Source organism: Rhinolophus ferrumequinum, chromosome 3 (assembly GCF_004115265.2).
Source record: "Rhinolophus ferrumequinum isolate MPI-CBG mRhiFer1 chromosome 3, mRhiFer1_v1.p, whole genome shotgun sequence".
NCBI lineage: Eukaryota > Metazoa > Chordata > Mammalia > Chiroptera > Rhinolophidae > Rhinolophus > Rhinolophus ferrumequinum.
The window spans coordinates 54,049,099-54,064,576 of NC_046286.1; the positions used below are offsets into that span (position 1 = coordinate 54,049,099).

A 15,478-nucleotide genomic window follows, 5' to 3' on the forward strand; every position below is an offset into this window, starting at 1 on the left:
CCTTTCCTTGAACCCTAGCTGTTTCACAAAAACATATCCTAATACCTCACTACACACAGGCAGGGCTCACTTGAGGACTAGACTGCTATTGTGATGTATGTCTCAGTTGTTCTATGATCAGTCTCCTGGGTAGCCCATCGCCTTGGAAGTGTATATGTTACAACAACAAACTGGTAAACTCTCACAATATAGTTTACTTCTGCATAAATTTATATTGTCCTTGCATCTACTCTGATATATACAAAGCAAAGCATACTACTGCTGCTCATTAATCCTGATGAATGGGACGGGAAGGGCAAAGGGAAGTGGATAGAGAAGCAGAATTTATTTTCACAATGAGAGGTAAAAAAAGAACAAGTGGCCTATGGGTCTTCTGTCCAACCAAAAACATCTATCAACATTAAGTTGGTTTCCAGTAAAAAGAAACACAGAAGTTGAACAAGTGAGCCAAATGACCAAAATGTCCCCTAATTTCGTGATGTTAATTTTTCTAATAAGTAGCACCTGTTCATCAAATTGGAGAACACTTCAAATCTGGATAACTAAAGAATGAACCACATAAAATTAAAGCCCTCCCAATAAAGACTGCATAAGTCTTCCAGACCACAGGGATTTTTGTCTTGACCATTTTGTTTCCAGAACACATTTTGGGAAAGTAAACCTAAATATATTCTAGGGTTGTAAATCAAGTTATACCTACAAAATGTTGGTTACCCAAGTCATGAGCTGTCAGGCCAGTACCCAAGACTCTGGGTGGCAATGTCCACTCAAGCCCCTGTGGCAGGTACCTGAATAGAATGAACTGTTTTACACCTTCACTTTGAATGTTGGCTTTCCGGGTACTTACCCTCCAAGTAAAACACGATAAAAAATATATGTGAATCTCCAGACTCAGAACTTAATCATTCTTGGAGTGAAAACTCATCATACTCAGTGCAATCCAGTAAAGATAAACTACACACAAAATTTCAAACACAACTCTTTCCAGCTGCGGGCGGAGAAAGGACAACTCAGTCTTTGTGGAGACAGGTCCACATTCCACCTGTTTGTTACATTCACATTTTCAGGCCAGGAACTTCCCTTGTCACACAGAACTACAACCAGCTGGCCTCGAGACACACTTGCTAAAGAGAAAAGCAGTAAACAGTCCTCCCAAATGACACTGGAGACAAAACAGGCAGGCTTATGCGTTCATATCTTCACCACCACATTTTCATTAGGCATCAAACAATCCTTTCAAAAATGAATGGTTTTAATAAGATACCAACAACGGAGTTTTCCATGGAGTAAGAATTTCTAACTTAGGGTACTTTGACATTTCTTCCTGTTCTATATGCCCTACATAGTTGCTTAACTGGTAAACAGCCTCAAAAACTCTCCCCCTTTATCTCACTGTGAATCCACAGCACTTTAGGATTGTTTTGCAAAAACTATATTCAGAGTCTTTTTCAAGTAAAGCACAGGAACTTCTCAGAAGAAGTTGCTGTCTTTTAAGAAGTATCTCTTTAAGGAATAATTCTTACGCAGTCAGTCAGCTGTGGTCAGAAACAAAGCAGTTTTGTTTGCAGTTGAAAATCTTAATACTGACTCTCTTAGCCCAAATCCACGGCCATCATCCCAGGATCTTCACTCCAAATTTCACTGGAAAATGTTTTAAGTCAACAAAAACTGTGTCTTCAGACAGAGTGCCTTAGTAAATACAGTATATACAGAGTTCATAGGCTCTAACGGTAGGGTAGGGGGTGGGGCCTACGGGGAGCGAATGGAAGATCCTTAAGAAACATTAAAATTTGTCCTCAGCGTTGCCTTCCTCTCATTGGGCAATGGCTGAGAACACCAGAAAAGCTGCATTAATAGAACTGCATAGCGTCTACACCGCCCAAAGTGCTCTGGTAGCAACAGGATCCTCTTCCTACTTCCCCTTTACAATATCTCTTGCAAGGTTTGTTTTCAAAAAGACATTACACGTTGGCAAGCTTCTGCTTACAAAAATCAATCAAATACTTTCCCCTTTACCTCCATTAAGCACTTCATATTGCTGAGCTTTATTCCCTCCAAGTAAATCAAACATGGGCAACGTAATACTCAGGAGTCAATAAAGGACAACATTCCTGTGTACGTTCAGGCAATGAAAGAAAGACGTTTCTGCAAACACACATAATTGAAGACCATTTGTAGCTGTTGATGATTTGTAAAAATATTTCCAAGATTCCTTCAACAAAAGATTTCGGTTCCAGCAAGTTCACAAAGAGGAATGATGACTGAATCCCGACTGTGCCTTTGTGTGTGTTTCATCGGCTCGGCTTTTGTGAAGGATGGTGGCTGCTGCTGCCCGGATGTGGAATTCCCTGGTCCTAATATCTTCACACTTATGAAGCACAATAAAGAATAAAATGTTGTTTATGTCACACCTCTTCCAAGAGGTTTAAAGCGCCAAATGTGACTCCATGAATCCTCACAACACCCCTGTGAGGTAGGTAGGTGGAGAGTATTGTTATCCCCACTTTACAGGTGGGGAACATGAGGCACACAAGAATTAAGGGACTTGCCCAACATTACACAGCTAGTCACTGGCAGGGCTTAGACTTAAACTTATACTGGTTAGCACCTAGCACAGTGCTTTGCACATAGTAGGTGTTCACTGAATATCTATGGATTTTATTTGACTTATATCTCAACATACAATATACACACACAAAGTACAAGCAGCCACCACAGAACATTTATCTCCTACATTTCTTCTGATGACATCTCTCAGCACTTCAAACCCTGGTGGATGAAGAAGGTTTAAGAATTCATCTCGCAACTAAGCCCTCCGGTTGAAGAGGATCAATATAAACAAGCTGAAGAAAACCCACTCTTGCACCTGGTCTACCTCACAATATTAGTTTTCTAATGAAAACAAAAATGGATTTCAGGAACCATGCTGACTTTTTTTTTTTTTTTGCCTGTTTGTTTTAAATGGAGCCATTTGAATGGTTCTGTTTTGTTTGTACAAAAAAGAAATAAGGCTGCAATAGTCCAGTTAGCTTGTGAGAACTGTGCCAAGCATGAAGATCTCCTCCCAGCTTGGATGGATTTCTACCTGGGAAACTGGACTGACCCCAGGGAGTGGCAGCTCCAGCAGAAGAGGGACAGCGAGCCTGCACGTCACTTGCACTGCTCATGGTCTGTGCAATCATCCATGTCCACGTCAGAATCAAAGAGTGAGTGTCCAGTGAAATCCGTGTCTGGGGTTCTGGAAAAACTGTTCTCTGCTCCCTCGTCTTCAAAGGTCTCTGTCCTTGAGTAAAAGCTGAAGTCCAGCAGGGGTGTGTGGGCTTTGCTGCCTTCGCTGCTCTCCTCAGACTCATAGATGGTGTTGTCATCGTCGTGGTGCCACTCGGGCCAGAATTTCCTCCTTATCCTCTCACAGTACATGGCGAGGTTGATCAGCTCACCTGCAGTGTGGTAAGGACAGCGAGGGTTAGTTCTCAAAGCCAACAATCTCCCCGCCACTTGGCTTTCTGGGAAATCTGGAAGAATAGGGCGAGGTAGACATTAACAATGTTTTTCCACCGAGGTACTGTCAAAATATTTAGATTTTTTATACACATAGTAAGAAAGGTGAGTGGGAAAAGCTCAATTCAGTGAGCGGGCTGAATGCAATTTAGGAGTGAGTCCTATGATGATGAGAAGTTGGGGGTGGGGGTCGTTTATCCAAAATGGCAACTCAACTACCGTCATTTGGCTTTGGGAACCTTTTATTAATTTATGTTTGCATATCAAGAGAACTAGTGCTTCAACTGGCTCGTATTTAAATTAATTTATAGTCCGTGAAAATACACCAACTGTCAGTTGGATGAAGTCAGCCAGAAGTAATCATTCAATTCCACAAATATTTGTAGTGTTATTACAGGCTGAGTACTATGCCAAGTGGTTGACAAACGTTATGTTAGGATGGAAAGTTTTACTCTGAATAATCCATAAAATGGATAACTCAGAATTGTCTTCATGGATGAGTGTGCCCACAAACACATTCACTAAAACAGATATTTTTTAATTTTTTAAATTAAATTCCACAGCTGCACCCACGATTGGGTTTCCACTCAGTGACTGGACTACTTCTTTTTCATGTGAATCAAAGAAACACTTTAGTTAAGTCTTTAAAATCATCCAGGCATTTATCTAAAACATGACACAGTATTCGGCTTTCATTTCCCAGTATCAAATGAAAAACGAGGAAGAAGGTTGAGTTTTTGCCTTTAATCCACCAGATGGCAATATTGCTTATAAATATATAATTTGTCACTATCTCTTATAAGACTTTATTGCCCTAAAAATATTCTTTGGATGTTTATTTTTTAAAAGTTATATAAATATTCACTTATTATGTAGGTAATCCATGTTTTGTTGCAGAAAATTAGAAAATACAGATAAGCAAAAAATAAAAGAATTACCAACAATCCCATTCTCAATAACAGTTTCATTTCCATATAAAATTCTTTCAGATGTAATTTTATATTTTTTATATATTTATATGTATATTTACATATATTTACATTTGCTGTATAAAATTTACTATACATTCTCTTTCCTATCCTACTTTATTCCATTTAACAACATATAATGAAAATCTTGAGGAACATCTTAAAGGAAGACATCAAAGATGAATTATGGTCACTTCACAGCCGGCCCTAGACCCAGCCCTGTTTGCCTTAATCACATCCATTCCCTACAAGCTGCTCCCTAGGAGCACTGAGAAAGTCAGAATCTATTCGCAAGAGCCACAGGATCTGCGCCATTTATGACTCTATCCACTTCTTTTGTGGCTGGTCTTTCTACAGCCTGTTTCTTCACATTTCTTCCAGGAAGGCTGCCCCCTTTGTGACTGTGTCAATACCACTTCCGCGTGCAACAATACAAATTATTAATAACAACAGCAAACATGTATATAGTCCTTACTGTGTACAAGGCACTGTTTGAAGTGCTTTATTCATCTGCTGAATTCGTATTAACTCCATTAGTCCTTGTATAGCTCGCATACGAGGCAGGAGATATTATTATTCCCATCTGTAATGGGAAAACTGTAACAGAGAGGTTAATTAACTTGACTGAGGTCAAGTTCTAGATAGTGGCAGAGCCAGGATTTAAACGCAAGCAGTCTCCAGGCTCCATGCCCTTCATCACGACTCTATTCTGCCTCTCTAGACTGGGGAGTTGACAGCCTGGCCTGGGAATTAACAGCTTCACACCACCTGTCACACAATATTTTTTTGTAATTCTTTCTGGGGTCTCAAAGGATTATGAGACGCTGCCCCTCAAAGATAATGAGTTGTCATGAAAGAAGTGATCATTCTATCATGCAGTCAAGAAAGGGTTTGCTTTGATAAGCAAGGACTGGGCGCTCACATAGCCATCCTCATATCCTGCCCCTGATAGAAAAAAAAGTGAAACAAAGAGTGAAAATCTATAATTGAGTTCTATCTTTATCTGCCTTCGCCAGTCCTTCCTGTGCCTAGATCCTCCATTAGCAGACCATTCAACATGCTCTCAGCCAAAAGAATAGAAAAAAAAGTTGGCAGTAGAAACAGGTTGTGTGTAGTGTGTGTGTGTGTGTGTGAGAGAGAGAGAGAGAGAGGGGCTTGTTAACATAAATGCCTATACGGAAGATGTAAACTTTGTGAAATAGAAAAACTGCATTTTTCAAGCATATTCAACAGTCAGATAACAATTTCATCCATCCAACTGGTAAAAATTAAAGTCTGATAACATCCAATGTGGAGGGTTAGAGACTGTACTACATGGCTAGTAGAAGTATTACTATAACTTTTTTGGAAAGTAATCTGATATTACCTACTGAAATATTAAATGTACATATCAGACCACCTTTAGTACTCTATTCTACTATAATAAAAGCATCAGTACGTAAAGATACATGTATATGGATGTTGAGTGCAGAATTATGTGTCAATAAAAAAAAGAAAGATGGAAACAGTCTGAATGTCCATAAGTAGGGACTGATTGAATAAATTATGGTGTATCAATTCTACACAATATTGTGCAGCTGTTAAAAAGACATGATAGTCTATTAAGTGAAAAAGCAAGTTAAAGTAATGTTATAATTCCATTGGTTAATATAAAAATAGTAAAAACAAACCAAAATAGCTATATATGTGTATATAAATTTGTACATAAAAAAGGCACAGTAAGATTCACTCCAAATCCTTGATGTGGTTTTTCCGTGGGAGTGGTATCAGTCATGGATGAGGGGGAGGTAGTAAATCTTTAAAAATACACCTGTATTATTCAATTTATTGTGATAATCCGGGGCGACCGGATGGCTCAGTTGGTTAGAGCACGAGCTCTCAACAACAAGGTTGCCGGTTCAATTCCCACATGGGATGGTGGGCGGCACCCCCTGCAACTAAAGATTGAAAATAGCAACTGAACTTGGAGCTGAGCTGCGCCCTCCACAGCTAGATTGTAGGACAACAACTTGGAGCTGATGGGCCCTGGAGAAACTGTTCCCCAATATTCCCCAATAAAAAATTAAAAAAAAAAATTTTACTGTGACAATCATGTTTTACTTTAATTTAAAATTCCAATAAAATTAATTAGTAAATTACTAATGAGTGATTAGTGATATTCTCAGATAACCTGAGAGGATATTTATCAGAGAGCCAAATAAATGGCCCTCTACCCAGAGGACACTCCTAGACAGAATAAAGAGCTTTCCTCTTGGAGTTTCTCAAATGGAAATATCCCCACTGCTCTGTGAAACAATTAGCTGTTTTATTTTCCCGTGTGACTCCAACTTCTCTAATATTCAAAAACTTTCTGTACACTTGACACCGAAAACATTGTCACCCAGACCCAGAACCCAACATGTAGTCAGTTTCTCCCAGCTGCCAATCTTGCATGGCAGGAATTCAGGTGAGGGAGAAGCCTACCAGCGTCTCCCAGCACCACCTGCCCAGCCCTTGCTCATTAACCACGGAAAACATGGAGCAGGTGCCCACACACTCATTTGGTCCACAGGTTATTTCCTCAGCAACTCCCTATCCCAGACCTGTGTGAGTTGCTAGCTGTGCTCTTGATCGGTCCCTTTAGCATTCTGTCGCACAGGCAGGGAGAGCACTGAGTATATCCTCTCAGAAAAGTTCTTAGCAAACTTGAATGCTGTAATGAGGACACCCCCTTTCCCTCGTCTCCTTGAAACTAAAGGACACTAATTTATGTATTTCAATATACAAAGACTCACAAAGGTCATTTGAGCCAGCCCTTTGCTGAGACCTGAATGCCCTCACGACAACCTCTTCCCGAACACTTCCGGATGGAGAACCTAAGAGGGTGAATGAAGGTCAGTACATACTTACATGTTTTTCAAGGATAGCCAGCATTTTTTCCACCTTGTAATCTGCCAAATAATAAGCAAAAAAGACATCCAAGTGCAATAAATAAATGTTGGTAAAAGAGTGGCTGATCGAGGATTTTCTTAGAACACAGAAGACTGTGTTTCTTGCAAATTCAGAAAAACAGTGTTAGGTTGTGTGGTGTTGATGTGGCTTCCCAGGACGAGCAGCCTCACTAAGAGGACCCCTTCCCTTTTGTTGCTTCAGTTTCACTTTTCTCGGCTCTCCCGTTCTCCATGTCTCTTTTGTCTTTGTGTTTTTTTGTTTTTTTCCCCCACGTCTGTTTTAAAGAGTGCCCAAGTTCACATGCAATTCTCTAATAAGGATACTCTGATTAAAATATCAAATGTGATTCCTCATTAAGAGTGTTGCTGATAATAAAACTGAGATTCTTTTTTGACAGTAAAAAATGGCAAAAATTTCAAAATAAATTATATTCAACCCTAATTAAGGAACAAAATTTCAGGTGCTACCAGACATTTATGAGAATATAAACTGCTACAGTCTTTCTAGAAAGCAATTTAGCCATAGCTTAAGGAAAATAACCAGCGATGAGCAGGAATATATATTTACAGAATATTTGCTGTAGAATATTAGTAAAAATTATTTGAAACAACCTACAAGTCCAGAAAAAGATTAATCACATAAATTACAACGTAGCCATAGGATAGGATATTATACAACTACTAAATATGTTGTTTTCAAGAATATGTAATGACAAGGTAAATGGCGATAAGATATAGTTAATTTAAAAACTGCAGGTTATAATTGGATCAGCATCGTGGTCTCACTTTTTTTTTCCCCTTCTTCCGCCTCCCCCCCCCACTCCCGCCCACTCCGGTTCAAGCCATTGTTTCTTAGTCCAGTTGTGTAGGACACAGCTCCCTGGTCCATGCTGGTATTATGAGCCTTGAGCTCACCCCTGGCTGAGGCAGTCAGTTGGTCCAGGGTCGGCTGCTCACAGCAGCTTGCAGTGGCCCAGCTCCAGGTGTTGTGTCACAATCGTAGCTGTAGAGGGCGCAGCTCACTGGCCCATGTGGGAATCGAGCTGGCAACCTCGGCTTTAGGAGCACGACACTCCAACCACCTGAGCCAGCGGGCTGGCCCATGGTCCCACTTTTTAAAAATATATACATATATGTACTTGATAAAAGACGAAGATACCACGATATTAACAGTAGTTCTCTGTGGGTGATGGGGTCACGAGTTATTTTTAATTTTTTTAACTTCCCTATCTTTTCTAAATTTTCTCCAGTAAGGAAGTATTTCTTATATCTATATCTATAGAGATATAGACATATAAACAAACACATACTTATAAATATTTTAAGAATTGCTGAATATTCATAGTCTGTCCTTCTACTCAGTTAAATTAAGGAAAATTTCTCACTATTCTAGCTGTTTCCAGAAGTAGCCTGTGTGGCCAATATTATCAGTAATATCTAGAATCAATCACACATGTGGCTGTTCCAAACCTGAGGCAAAAAAATGCCTCATCCAAGACATTCACACTCCTGGGTTTGAGCCAGTTCTAAGTTATCCAGCTCTCGGTTAGTTCTATGTCTCCCTTCTTTTATTACTTCTTGGGAAAGTTTCCATCACAGAAAAGACAAAGGCAGAGAAAGAAACTGAGATCAAATTAGTAGTGTGCCAGCATATGAGCAGTTCTGATCAAAAAGTTTGGGAGGGGCTTAGAAATAATGACTAAACTGAGACTTTGAGTCTCTCTGTGCACTTAAATGATTCATGCTACACCAGTCCCCTGGGAGAGCTGGAAGCCACTAACTTGTTTTAAGAATCAAAGTACGTGCAACTATGTGCCAGAAGTCCCCTGGAGATGACAGTGTCAGGTTCCCCCAAATGTGTGTGTCTCAGGGTGGAACTCAAAACCAACCCTCCAAAAGGCTGATCATTTCTTCAAAAAGAACACTAAATGCCTCAAGTCCTTCTAGAAAGTAATGGAGGAAAGGGCCAAGTCATAAATAAACAAATGATGCTTCCATTCTACAAGAAGGGATAATACAGAATCTGAGAGTTCTACTGATGATGGATACCTAAATGCTGACTAAATAACAGATAATCTCAATAGATGTGTATGTATATGCATAGGGTGTGAGTGTGTGTGTGTGTGTGTGTGTGTGTGTGTGTGTTTGCATAGAAGTGTTAAGTGTATGTGTACAAGTGAGTATATATGGGGGGTGTGCGTACAGAAGTATGGAAGTAGATGTGGGGGAGTGCTCATTGGTGTGTAAGGGTGGTGCGGTAGGGAAATAGAGGAAGGAAGTAGGAAGTACAGAGAGAGTAAATATAAAACACACTCCTAAATGAACTAAAAAGAATCAGTGTATTTTAGACCACCATGGAAAAGCTGATTAAAATAAAGGGAAACTAATATTTTACATGCTATAAACATCCCCAGTATGATAACATTTAATTTAGGTAAGTTCCAACATATCACAAGACAAGGAACACCTTCATGTCGATCACTTAGGGAATTAAGTATCAATCCATACTTTCCCTAACCCCACTCAGCTCAAGTCCCGGAAGACTTTGACTCAATACCTGATCCATTCCATCCCAGCCTGGTAATGTATCTGGAGCCCCAGCGACACCAATGGAAGGACTTGGAGAGTGACCCCTGCTACCCTTGGCCTAGTCTGAACTTCTGGGCATGCACGCATGTGTGCATGCGTGTGCGCACACACACACGGAGCCACAGACTTCACCAACCAACCTACCCACCCACCCGTGATCACCACATATGACTACTCACCTGCCTCAGTTTCACGTATGATTCTGCCTGCTTGGTTCCTTTCATCCTTCCTTCCTATCCAATATTAATTAAGAGTATTCTATATACTGTTCGCTGGTGATCTCATTTACAGCCCCAGCCAGCCCAGTTGGGACATAAACACCTTGATTAACTCTCACTAATCCCCTTCCCTAAACCTAAATATTGAACTTTGATCCCCACATCCCCAGCCCCCTGGCACTTGATTAGTTACTACTTCAAATTAGAGACGACCCCAAACAGCTCCCACCCACCAGTGCAGGGGAAGCCTCTCCAGAGGCTTCAGCTGCCTGTATATCCCACAACCCCACTCCACCACATTCACACACCCCACATTAACTCATGTTCAGCGGCCTTTCCCTGCCCCCTTGCCAACATGCATTTTACTCCTGACTACGCCTCCCACCCCCATCCCACACGTATATTCATCCTCTAGCTCTGCTCCCATTCATCCCTACTTCCACCTCTCCAGCCTAGAATTATAATTCTGACAGGCCTTACAGCTAACACCATACAACAAATATACACGATTAGGGTTTTTTGGTCAAAATGTACCTATAATAATGTTAATAATATTTGGCATAGAACCAGACTTACAAAGCATTTATTAACACTTTCCTCATTTTCCCACAAACTTGAAATTCCCACCTCTACTACTCTGAAAGCACGACCACAGACCCTCCACTGACATAGGAGTAAGGAGTGCTTTGAACTCCTGTCACACGTACTTATACCCAGATGGGAAATATCCAAGACCGGTTAAGACACAAGAGCAACTGAGATGGGGGTGCGTCCACCAGCCCCTCCCCACTGCGACTGCTGCAACATGGGACATACCAGAGCGTGGTGAGCCATCACTGTCCAAAGGAAATGTACAAAGACCAACAAAACAAGGGCACTAGGTAGAATCCACGCCCTGTTTCAGCACCAAGTGTTACGTTTACTATATAAGGAGCTGGAAGTAAAGCCCTGGTGTAGAACATGGCAAGATTTGTGTCAGCTTTGCTGAGAACACAGTCTGAGCAAGATGGCAGGTGAGAAACCCGATCTTCCCACCACCCGTACATACCCTGAGCACAGAAAACTGATCCAGGACCCAGACACCACAGCCTGGTGTCTCTACAGACACCATCAAGCTCACAAGCATCAGCCGAGAAGTCTCCATTGTATTATCCCCACCCTTCGCCCTCCCAGCAACTCTCAAAACCTGAAGAGGTTCGTGGGGCTTGCCTTTGATCAGCCGCTCAGGTCTCGTCCCAGGTAAGGTCCACATTGCCTGTGCCAAGTGTCCAAAGACAGTAGCGTCGAGAGTGGAAAGCTTGGGCCCCATGATATACTTCTTATCACCTGCAGCAGACAGAGCAGAGAGGTCACTGGGCTGGCCTGCGCCACCCCACATGCTCACAATTCAGCACACTCATTTATATGCTCATCTCACTGTGCATCAAAAGCTTTGCAGAGTAAAAATGCATGCACCCCCTTTTTCTAAAAAAAAAAAAAAAAAATTAGAAACAAAAGTAAAACATTAATTCTGTGATATACCAACCCATACAATAGCAAAACCAAGGAAGTAACTGAGAACATATCAAGACAAGCAGATGAGGAAGCGGGGTTCATGGAAAAAAGGGACAACCAATCACCCACAGACCTCTGGAGGCATCTCCTTATCACCAGCTCTAGTGATTAAAGCCTGAGAAGCTTGAGGCTGGAAGTTTGCTTAAAATATCTCAAAAGTAACCCAAACCAGGCATAGCTGACCTCGGCACTTACTTTATTAAATTAATACATTTCCTCAGGAAAAACGAGAGAAGCCTAAGTTACTTCAGAAGTTTGGAGGCGAGGTTTACCATGATGCCCACGTGGTCTTAGAAAGATTTACACTACTGAGCACCAGCTTCCACAGAAAACACTCCAGAAAGAGAAGCTATAAAATCACAGGCCCAGCCCTGAGATCAAGCTTCCAGACAAGGATATTTCACACCGCTGCTCCCTTCTTTTTTTCCACTACTACTGGCCTAGTCCAGGCCTTGTCACCAGGATTATCACATCTGACCTATTAAAATTGCCCCAAGTGTGTCTCCTGGGCCACTGTCAGGTGCTGTAGTATACAGAGGCAGCACACGTGAAACTGGTCCACCTAGTTCACATCCTGGCATTCACTGTGGGAGCCTGGTCATTACTTAACCTCTCAAAGCCTCAGTTTTTCCATCTGGAAAATGGGAGTGATACTAACGGTGCCCATTTCTTAAGGCTATTTTTAGAATTAAATGGCATAATGCATGTAAAGCACGTAGCACCATATCTGGGTGACTCAATAAACATTAGCTCTCATGATGATAGTCCCTCTGGTTCTCTAGTCCATTCCATACCCCTGAACTTAAATCTCTAAGACACTCTTTCTTTATATCACTCCCTTTCACAAATACCTTCAGCAGTTTACGAAATGGGTTATGAAATAAAGCCCAAACTCAACTTGGAATTCTGGGCTCATTATATACTCTGCCTCCAAGCCATGCTCCAGCTGTATCTCTCATTCCTCCCTCACCCTAGCAAACCTGGGGAACACCCTCAGCACACTTTATGCTTCCCACAGCTACACGTTTGCTCATGCTGTGCTCACCCCTTTCCCTGCCCACTAAGACCTATATGTGCTCCCCACTTCTCTCCATCATAAATTCTATTCATCCTCCGAGATCCAGCTCAAGCCTCCTTTCAAAGCTTTCTTTGTCCACTCTATCTGATGGCCAACAGTAGCTTTTAGCCCAGGCAGCCCTGTGTTCAAATCTCACTTTTGCACCGATGACCTTATAGGACGTTAAGGCCTTTCATGCGGATTAACCTCAATTTCTTGAACCATAAAATGGGGAGAATCACTAGTTGTTATTGGGTTGTTTTTCATTTGTTCATTTTATCTTTCCAACTAAATGGCAAGCTCTTTGAAAGTATGGGTAATTCTTATTTTTATTTAACAAATTCTAACACAGTGTTTACTACATGCCAGGCATGGTTCTGCATGCTGTACTCTAGAGACATTCTCCCATTTTGCTGTTCTTGAGTGGCAAGCTGAGAAAATTAAATATCTCCTGACAATGCATAGACAAGAGGTGGGGGAAATGGCTGAAGGTGAGAATGCGAGTTGACAGACCAATGCAAATGAAGCTGGACATTGATGACCCTACAGTCATAATCAAATTGTAATATACACATATATGAAATCAACAAGTTGTACACCCCCAACTTACACAATGTTATATGTCAATTATATTTCAACTTTCAAAATATAAAACAATAAAAAGCCCACCAAACGGGGCTGGAGGTGATCTTTTAAAAATAATTTCTACTGTATAATTCCGCAGAGACCAAAGAATACATTACACTCGTCCAATATGCTGAACTTAACGAAACTGTCTTTCCTGGTGAGGACAAGCAAGCCGTCCACGCCTGATCCCTTAGGTGTTTCCCACTATCAGCCAACTTCTCCATCATTTGAGTCTTAACCTAGAATTTAGGCCCACTGCCCAAATGCTGGAAATACAAGGGAAAAATACTACCTGGGCAAAACTAACAAAAACGTGGTATATCATTTGTCGCCAAGAGTGTCAGTTACTGCTTAATGGTGCATCCTGCCAGCTCCCTGCCTCTGTCACACTCCTGCTGGCATGAGTGATGCCAGCAGGCAGAGGGCCCCTGGCCCAGAGCTCCGGTGCCATCCTGAAATGGCAGGAGGGGGTGCCAGCCAGGGACTGTGTTACAGCTCGGCCCATTCAAGCCTGAATGTGGGGAAGCCCACCAGGTGGAAGCCACGAAAGGGTTTTAGGGGCGATTGTGAGAAGGGCTGCATACAGTTCCACAGAGAAAATAAGGCCGAGGAAGGACACTTAGTGACAGAACCCAACTAGGAAGGCTGGCACCAGGTCTCCCGACTTCCTGCCCAATGCTCTCTGCTCTGCCCACTGTATCACGAGAATCATCACCTCTGAGATAAAAACCCCCTGGAACAGCAGGAGTTGGGGCTGTGAATGTTTACAAAAAGATGCTTTAGCCAGGAGGAATACGTAATATGGAGGGGCGGGAAGCAGAAGAACAGAAGTCTTAGGGTTTCTTACAGGTGCTTGCAAACAAAAGTGACAGAATTTAGCATTTGTGGAAATGTTGAATGGTAGATACAAAATTGTATGTGTATACACACATATAACAGTTATACATTTAAAGAATATAAAAATATCCTATTATTTAAAAATCCTCAGAATACCCAGTGGCAGGAAGCTTTTTTAAAAATATTTTATTTTGAAATAATTTTAGACTCACAGAAAAGTCACAAAAATAGTAGAGTTGCAGTATATTCTTCAATTAGCTTCTGCAAATACTAACATCTTACATAACTGATACCGAGCTAAGGTCGGGCAGCAGCCACTGGAAACAGGTTAAAAATCGAGAGACATGGTTGGTGGAAAGAAAAGCAGGTTTGTTCAGAATACAGGCATTCCGGGAAGATGGTGAACTTCTCTGTCCAAAGGCCAGCTCTCTGTTCCTAGAATGAGCAGAAGGTTTTATAGGGACATAAGATGAAGGACAAAGGAAAGGGGGACTCGGTCAGGCAGGTCCGAGGGCTGACATCACTTCCTGGGGTCTGGTCTGTTTAAAAATGTTATCTGAGGACTCTGGACTCGGACTAGCCACCGGGGCCTGAGGCTTTATGTGTGTTTCGGTGTCTGAGTGCCTGAGGATTAAGAAACTGCCCTTTCCAGGTTAGGATTTTGTTAATGAAATGGATTAATGAGGCATGGGTAGTCTTCAGAAAGGGAGCAAAACAGAGGTCTTTAGTTAATCAATGAGGGAGAAACAAAGAGAAAAGAGCTCAGTATCAGAGAAAAGAACTGAATATCTGGGTAGATCAAACTGCCAACTGGCTAGATATCAAGCCATTGTGGTTAGTCAAAACTGCAAACAACCTAAGTCTAATTACGTTACTGATTTACCGAATTTCACCCTTACATAAGCACAGTACATTTCTCAAAATTAAGAAATTAACGTTAATATAATACCATTAACTGCACTATAGACTTCATTCAAATTTTATTAGTTTTTCAACTAATGTCCTTTTCTGTTCCTGGATCCAATCTAGGATCTCACAATGCATTAGTTGTCGTGTCTCCTTAGTCTTCTCAACCTCTGAAAACTGCTCAGTCTTTCCTTGTCTTTCAATAACCTTGACACTTTTAAAGAATACAGATCAGTTATTTTGTAAAATGTTCATCATTCTAGGTTTGTCTAAGGTTTTTATGATTAGATC

General features: G+C 41.3%; 1 protein-coding gene across 4 annotated transcripts in view; it reads right to left on the reverse strand.

Moving 5' to 3' along the window:
* Nucleotides 1-1,231: 1,231 nt before the first annotated feature.
* The window catches only part of FAXC (failed axon connections homolog, metaxin like GST domain containing), a 67,836-nt gene continuing 53,589 nt past the window's right edge, over nucleotides 1,232-15,478 (reverse strand). For all 4 annotated transcript variants that reach the window (XM_033101335.1, XM_033101325.1, XM_033101317.1 and 1 more), the window contains 2 exons: nucleotides 11,416-11,532; nucleotides 1,232-3,440 (listed from right to left, as the gene is read on the reverse strand). In XM_033101335.1, coding sequence (XP_032957226.1) covers nucleotides 3,151-3,440; nucleotides 11,416-11,532 — 407 coding nt within the window. In that variant the 3' untranslated portion in view covers nucleotides 1,232-3,150. The remainder of the gene's footprint in view (nucleotides 3,441-11,415; nucleotides 11,533-15,478) is intronic.